Source organism: Phyllostomus discolor, chromosome 8, assembly GCF_004126475.2.
Source record: "Phyllostomus discolor isolate MPI-MPIP mPhyDis1 chromosome 8, mPhyDis1.pri.v3, whole genome shotgun sequence".
Classification (NCBI taxonomy): Eukaryota; Metazoa; Chordata; class Mammalia; order Chiroptera; family Phyllostomidae; genus Phyllostomus; species Phyllostomus discolor.
This window is the reverse complement of record NC_040910.2, coordinates 63,837,439-63,845,634: the sequence shown is the minus strand read 5'-3', so window position 1 is coordinate 63,845,634 and position 8,196 is coordinate 63,837,439. Positions and strand designations below refer to the sequence as shown.

The window sequence follows — 8,196 nt, the reverse complement described above, 5'->3', positions numbered from 1 at the left end:
AAAGCCCTCACCATGTTACGGGACACACTGCTGCAGGCCCCCTCTCTAAGCCTTCCCAGTCCCACCCGTCCATTTCACCTTTTCACCGACGAACACCAAGGCATAGCAATTGGTGTCCTGGCCCAACCTGTTGCCCCTCCTACCGTCCAGTTGCTTACCTCTCCAGGCAGCTGGATCCAACCTTATGGGGGTGGCAGCCATGTCTCTGTGCCCTGGGCAGTGCCGCAGAGGTAGGCAAGGAGGCCCTCAAGCTGACTCGCTGCCAGCCGGTGGTCATTTTCTCGCCCCACCGCCTTACTGATCTGCTCTCACACTGGGCCCTCTCACTACTGAGCCCTTCGCACCTCCAAGAGCTGCACCTTCTGTTTATAGAGAGTACCACTTTATCCCTTTGCCTCTCCCCTCGGCTCAACACGGTCACCCTCTTACCAGCGCCTACCATCGATCCTGAACCCACTCACTCTTGTCCCAAAGTTCTTGACTTTCTCGGGCAGCCCCTAGACAGGGTGTCTGACATTCCACTCCCCAATGCTGACCTCACTGTGTTCGTCAATGGCAGTTCTGTGGTGGGGGCTGATGGAAGGCTGGGGGCAGCCTACACAGTGGTCACCCTTGCTTCCACCCTAGAAGCACAACCGCTGCCTGAGGGCACTCACAAAAAGCAGAACTCATTGCTCTCACCTGAGCTCGCTCTCTGGCAAAAAACAAGCGAATAACCATCTACACAGACTCCAAATACGCCTTTCTCATTGTTCACAGTCACTCTACTCTCTGAAAGGAACATGGGTTTCTCACATCTAAAGGTTCTTCCATCATTAATGCATCTCTAATCTCTGAACTCCTCCAAGCTTTACAATTACCTGCAGAAGTAACTGTTGTTCACTGCAAGGGGCATCAAACCTCATGAGACCCCGTCTCCCAGGACAATGCCCGGGCTGACGCCGCAGCACGAAAACTGACCACTGGAGCTTCTCCCACTCCCATACTCTTCCTGTCCACCCCTGTACCTCCTTCCTATACTCCTCAGGAATACTCTTCCCTGTATGCCTGAGGTGGCCGCATTGGCAGCGGAGGTTGTATCTTCCTCAATGGAAAAATTCCCCAGCAGCAGGCTGTTCCCCTCCTCTCAGAAATCTACCAGTCACTGCACGTTGGCCCCAAGGCTCTGTTCAAGTTCCTAGATCCCCTCTTCTCCTTCCCAAATCTTCTCCAGTCCACCAAGCAGGTGCATGCTGAATGCTCGGTCTGCTCTAAAACGTCAACCCAGGGAGGCCTTAAAAACTGGTTTCCAACTCACCAGGTGAGAGGACATCTCCCTGGCCAGGACTGGCAAATCGACTTCACTCCCATGCCTCCACACAAGAAATCACAAGAAATACCATTATCTCTTAGCGTTTGTTGATACCTTTTCAGGCTGGATAGAAGCCTATCCTACCGCTGGGGAAACAGCTGGCACAGTTGCTGCTCTCCTCACTGAGCACATTGTCCCACGCTTCGGGTTGCCTGCCTCCATCCAGTCAGACAACGGCCCTGCCTTCGTCTCCCAGGTTGTGCAACAAGTTTCCACCTCACTGGGCATCACCTGGAAGCTTCACATCCCATACCATCCTCAGTCATTGGATCGTTCTCCTATAACAGCTGTCTCTATACCCGCTGCTCTTAATGCCACTGCATCCCCAGCCATCCCCTTCTTACTAAATAATGCTCCCCTGTTCCAGGAGCCAACGGAAAAGCCTCAGGTTTGCTATATCAATACCGTATTTCCCAGTCCCCCGCCTTGTAACCAAACTAAAGCAGTGACCACTTCCCTCACCAGCCCACCAGGTACTTTCTTTCGGTGCAATGGTTCTCTAGTCAGGACCGTTGACTCCTCATCTGCTTACCCCTGCCTCCCGGTAGCCCTTGCCTCACAACTCATGCATTATGGCGAGGGATAACTCAGGAGCAAGCTGAACAGACGTGGAGCAAAAAGGGCAGCCTTCCTCCTGGTCCTGGTAGGGCTAACCTTTGCCACCACCCTGGCTGCCGCCGGGGTTGGCAGTGCCAGGTTGACACACAGTCTCTGGACTACTGACCAGCTTCGGGCGGACCTGGAACAGGCCCTTGATGCCTCAGCTACCTCGTTGGCCTCTCTGCAAAGACAGGTAATGACCATTGCCCAGGTGGCACTCCAAAACTGGCGGGCTCTTGATCTCCTCACAGCAGAAAAGGGGGGCACTTGTCTCTTCTTACAGGAGCAGTGCTGCTTCTACATAAACGAGGGTGGGCTAGTAGATGAAAACATCAACACCTTATAAAATCTACGGGACAAACTCCACCGAGATGATTCCAACCCAGAGACCTTAACCCCCTGGTGGCGGTCCCTCCTTTTTACCTGGTTAGCTCCCATAATAGGCCCCCTTCTGATCATATGCATACCACTAATGCTTGGTCCCTGTTTTTTAAAGTTTTTACAGGCACGAATTCATGAAGTCTCCTGGGTAGCATTCAATCACATGCTCCTTCACCCCCATTCTCCTATCCCAACTGAACTGCTGACCTCTGAGCCCTAATCCCCTTGGTGCCCCCAGGTCAGCAGGAAGTAGCCAGAAAGAAATGTCACCCCATATCATATCAAAGAGGTCGGAATGTTGGGTTGGACAGGACATGAAAGGGTTAACACCCACAGCAGGCACCAAACAAAGAAAACTGCAAGCTAAGCAACCGCCAAAATCTTCCCGGCAACAAGTGCTCCAGTGGTCAGCCATTCTCAGTCTGCCACAGAGACTACAGTGCCCAATCCACCTAAGACACGACAACCCTAGCCCACCCAGATGTATAAAAAATACCCCCGCTCTACCCTGGGTGTGACTTCTCCAGCCCCCCTTACTCTGGACCAGAGAACCTCGCCCAGAAGTGCAGCCCCAATAAAATCCTGGTTTTGCCCCCTTTATGGCTGATTTGACTTTCTTCCTTGGCAAAAAAATCTTACAGTGCAGAGGGGAGCAGCCCCAGGCACCCCTCCCCTCTGGAACAGGGCGGTGTGCTGGCCACCCCTCCAGCCAGGACCCTGTACCTGATTTTGCAAATATTTTGCCAGCAGGTTGTAAAGAAAAACTACCTGTATAAAATAAAATATACACACACACACACAAAGAAACAACAACTACCAAAAAACAACCAGATGAACATTAACAGATATTTCTTAGATATCTGAGTTTGGGGGCAATTACTTCATCAAAGTATGTCTGACACCCAGCAGGTAGGCTTCACCTGGGTGTGCGCTTGGCCCTACCTATGGGAGAGAGGACCCTAAGGGCCCCGCTGGGCCACAGTGGGAGGTGAGCAGGCAGGGAGCGCTGGCTCAGAGAGCAAGCACTTCAGAGGCCTGTGCAGGAGGCAGGGTCCAGCAGGGTTTCTGGCTGCGAACCCCGGCCTTCCATCAGCTTAGGAGGGCTGCGCAGGGGGCCGTGCACAGGACACGCCAGAGCCCAAGCCCATGGGTTGTGACCACCCCAGGGTCTGGCTACTGCCCGTCTGTCCTCTGTCAAAGCCATCCTGTCCCCTCCCTTCCCTTAGCCCTCTGCTTCTTTTTTAGTGTAGCACAGGGGTTAAGAGCACGAAACTAGAACTACACTGCCTGAGTTTAAGCATTGTGTAAGTATTTTTATTGTTAATTAAACTTTGTGGCTGCATTTTGTGGGAGGGACTTGCTTCATTTGATAAAGGAGTTGCCACAGTGATAACTTTATAGGTGTTTTCCTGCCCTGGCACAATGGCCCCATTGGACAAGGTACCATCATCTCTGTCTGAAGAGCCAAAACATGGTTTCCATGGAGCTGGCCGGGCCCCAAAGAGGTCAGGACACTGGGATTTCAGTGTGGGTGTAGCTGGGGATCACCCTGCCAGACCTGTGCACCTTTTAGTGCAATCTGAAGTCACATGACCAATTCCCTTCCCAGGTCTCTCCTCCAGAACTTCGCCCCCTGGTGCCTGGGAGGACAAAGGGGTACTGAAGTTCCAGAGACAGAAGACAACTCCAGCTGGCAAGACCATGACTGATTCAGAACTGCCCGAGAGTAAGTGACGTGTCACCAAGCTTGGACAAATCTAATAGTGGGCGGTGGATTCCAGAGTAGATGTACAGACCATTGGGTCAGGCCAGAAATCTCAGGAACTGCCCCAAGTGGACACACTGCTTATTTAGTACTCTGTAAACTCATGGAGAAGAGAAAGAAGGGAATAGTCAATAGTTAGTCTTAGAAAGAGTTCATTAAATGGATTAAAGTCTTAGATATAAAAATGGAAACCATAAAAAGATTCAAAGAGAATATGGCAAATTTTAGATAATATTGATATGAGTTAAGTGTTTTTAAGCTCATCAAAGACAGATATAAAGAATAAGTTAGGTTATGGACTGTTACATATACATTAAAAATTCTTTAAGTCAAATATATCAAAAAATTAAAAGGCAAGTGACAAACTGAAAAGTGTTTGCAACATATATGACGAAGGATTAAGCTATTATTTAATATGTTGTTATAATTAGAGAAAGATTAACCCACTAAAATAAGCAAAGGGTATATAAACAATTCACAGAAGAAAAACAAATGATCGATAAATACATGAAAAAATGTTCAACTTCATTGGCAATAAAATACATGTTAAAACTACTTCTAATTGGAAAAGATTAATAATGCTCTGCTGATGAGGGTGTTGCTAGTGGGAGTACAACTGGTACAAATTGGTATCAAAAGCCATTGACAGAATGAGTCTAATTCCAATAATGCATCTTTAGGAAATCATCACAAATGTTCACAAAGTTTTTCTATAAGAATGATTATTTATAATAGCAACTATTGGAAACAACCTGAATACCTAACATGTAGAGATTGGTTAATAAGTCATGGCACAATAGGATGCTATGTAGCCTTTGAAATGGCTGTTATGTGAGCTATTTAATCATGTCAAGAGACTAATGACATATTTGAAAGGGAAAAAGCAGATTATAATGCAATATACACACACTGGCCTCATTTCAAACGGAGGGGCGGGGGGGGGGGGGGGGGTGTGCTTGAAACCACAACTCATGAATAGAAGTAACCTGAAAAGAGAACCTATGTTCTCTCTGGGTGGTAGGACTATAGGTGATTTGGAATTTTTCTTCCCCAGGCTTTCTACAGTTTCTCCATTAAATGGTTTTCTAACCAGAAAAACACATTCTGTTACTTTTTAAAAGCCCGGTCTGCACCGGCGGGAAGGGGAACTTCTCTCCCACCCCTCCAAGCATCCTCGCTGCACAGAGGAAGTCGCTGCAGGGCCAGGACCCTCCCCAGCAGCGGGGGGGGGGGGGGGGGGCGGGGGCGCGGGGAGTGGGAAGGCAGAAAGCCCGAACCCGGAGAGGGCGCCTGCAGGCGCCGGGCTGGCAGGCTGCGCGCTTACCGGAAGTGAGGGTATGGCGATCAGCACGTACTCCTGGGTCAGCCTGCAAAAGGAGCGGAAGCTGACCGGCGGTGCCCTTGTCACGGGGGCTCAGGGGGACGCGTTATAGGAACCCGGGTTTGAGGAGAGGCTTCCCCAGGCCTCGGGCAGGTCTCGGCCCACACCCGGGAGCTTCAGTAAGTAGTAGGGGAGGTGCCAGGAGGAGGAAGCAAGGACCCAACCTCAGGGGCTTCGTAACTAGGGACCTTAAATTTGGAGTAAAATGTGGTAATGGGGTAAAAAAGTTCTCTCTTTTCAAGAAATAACCAGATGAAGTGCACATAATATAAAATGAGCAAGGCACTCCTCTGAGGGACCTTTCTAAAGGTAATAATAAACCGTGTAATTCATCAGAAATTGTCTCGGTTCTCTTTCCCTTTCTGGAATGTGGGGTGGTGCCCACGTCATTTCTTCAAAAACGTCGGTGAAGCTCCAACTAGTGCTATGACACAGACGGAAATACCGTGCAAATCCTCGTCTTGCTCTTCGCTGTGAATTAAAACTGGACGTTCGTCTGCTCTCTGCTGGTCACAGCTAGATCACCGCACTGCGCGGAGGAACCTCCAAACCTAAGCCTCCACCTCCCGGCGCTTTACGACTGATTGCGGGGTCTGGAGGGGGGCTTCTTTTGGGGCTCTTTCCCCGGCTTCCCAGCAGGAGCCAGGCGGTACCTGGACACGTCTGGGCCCTGCCCGAGGAGCAGTAGGATCTGCTGGGTGTTGAGGAAGAGCGCCCAGCAGGGGAAGCAGCAGAGAAGCAGGAGGAGCACTCCCCTCTGCAGGATGTCGCCCACCTGCGGCTTGCTGGGGCTGCCGAAGCTCTGCAAAACATCAGCCCGCGCTGAGCCCTTCCTCCGTCCCCGGGTGCCTGGCCGGCGGTGCCAGAGCCGTTGGATGGCTCCTGCATGCAGTAGGCACCATGCAGTGCCCTCAAAGGCAGAGGTTTGGCAGCCTCTGCAGGGATTCAGCCAGCTCACAGAATTACGGCAGCAGCTATTTACAGAGTACCAACCTGTCTACCCACTGCCCCCAGTTCCCCAAGCCTCCTGGTGAGGAAAGTATTATTTCCCCACATCACAGTGGAGGCAAACGAGGCTCCGAGAGCACTGCCAAGTCACCCTGCTAGGAAGTGGCAGCCAGGGCCGACCCAGGTTCCCAGGTCCACCGTAAGCCAAGAACTCTGGGTCCGGGAGGGCAAGGGGTCCCATGTATGTACCCTCAGCATTTGAGCAGGGCAGGGAACTGTCCCCGCCCCTTTCCTTGCAGGATTCTCTTGCCTGTCTATACAGTCTCTTTAAAAGGGGAGGGTCCAGTCTCCTGACAGCACCTGATCCTCAGGGGCTGCGTGGACGGAAGACAGCTGCCCCGTCGGGTTCAGGGAGCATTGAGGGGCTTGGGAGGGGGTCCCCAACCCCCACCATTTCTGCAGCAGTTGAGGGATTGGCTTTGGCCCTGCCCAGCTCTAGGAGGCTCACCTACCTGGGACATCAAGGTGTCACATGCTGAGGAAAAGCCAAATCCTATGGAAACTCCGCAAACATTGACAAACTGAAGCCACACAAAAGAGAACACAGGGGTTGTCAGGCAGAGCCCAAGGAGGGGACCCTGCATGTGGGGCAAGTTCACCGAGCAACAGCTGTGATGTGCATCTGAGCCAGACACCCCATTCTGCTGGGGTCCTGCCCACGTGTGCTGTGTCCCACCTTGTGACAGCCTCAGGTCCCAGCTGTGAATGCAGCTGTCAGCCCTCAGGCAGTATTTTCTCCCTGGAACCCTGGGGGAGGAGCCCGGGAGGGACAGTCCTACACAGTCCTGGCTGTACTCACGGCCACTGCCAGAGTCACCGATGCCAGCTCCACTTTGCCCAGATGCCTGCAGAACGCCGAGCTCACGACATAGATCATGAAGGACAGCACCTGGAACAGGACCTGGAGGGGGCAGCCTGGGTCAGGGGCGCTGCTCCACACGCCTCAGCCTGCTGCCCAGCATTCACACAGGTGATCTGCAACAGCCACCAGGCATGTTGCCCAAGAATGTGGCTGAGGCTGACACAGCAGCCAGGGCTGGGAGAGAGTGACCTGAGTGCTGCTCCTCCTGCACTGGCAGCAGCCTGTTAACCCCAGGCGGCCGTTCCCCTGCCTGACCATGCAGGAATGCACAGGGACACCTGCTCAGAGCCTGGGATCCTGAGCCCAGCGCAGGCATCCAGTCCTGCAGTGATGTCGTTACTGTAACCGTTCGGCCAGGCCACACACAAATAGAGAAGAGGAGGGATAAAATCCATCAAAAGCTTAGCAATGGATATGCCCAGGTGGTGAGATTGGAAATGAATTTCTTTCTTCTTTACAATTTTTATTTTGTCTAAAACTTTTACAGGGAGCACATATCTATTAGCTTTTCTGGTCAGAACAAAATGTACCTAAAGCCATTTTTCTTTGGCAATAAAAAGGGCAGAGGGCCCATTCTTCCCTGCAAACGCCTCTTTGGGGAGATCTGTAGGCTCCCACATCAATGGATCCCACATCACCTGTCATCATGAGATGTTTCAACCCCGCCTTCCTGTGGGATTCTGAAGGACACACCAGTCTCTGCTGAGCATGGCCAGGACACACAGGCCCCCACCCCCAGCACTGTCCAGGGACACTTGTCCTGCTGTCACCTGCTCTGGGCAGCAGCCCCAGGTGCAGTCTGAACACAGTCAATGTGGGAAGTTCCTGGGGCAGGGCTATGAGCCACC

At 51.9% G+C, this 8,196-nt stretch overlaps 1 protein-coding gene across 1 annotated transcript; it reads right to left on the bottom strand.

Annotated features, from left to right (window-relative positions):
• Positions 1-5,211: 5,211 nt before the first annotated feature.
• Positions 5,212-7,773, bottom strand: LOC114515387 (multidrug and toxin extrusion protein 2-like). The gene is made up of 4 exons (XM_028534688.2): positions 7,286-7,773; positions 6,939-7,007; positions 6,132-6,280; positions 5,212-5,464 (listed from the first exon to the last, which is right to left on the bottom strand). The coding sequence occupies exons 1-4, from the start codon at positions 7,361-7,363 to the stop codon at positions 5,212-5,214; spliced, it is 549 nt and encodes a 182-aa protein (XP_028390489.2). The 5' UTR covers positions 7,364-7,773.
• Positions 7,774-8,196: the final 423 nt, after the last annotated feature.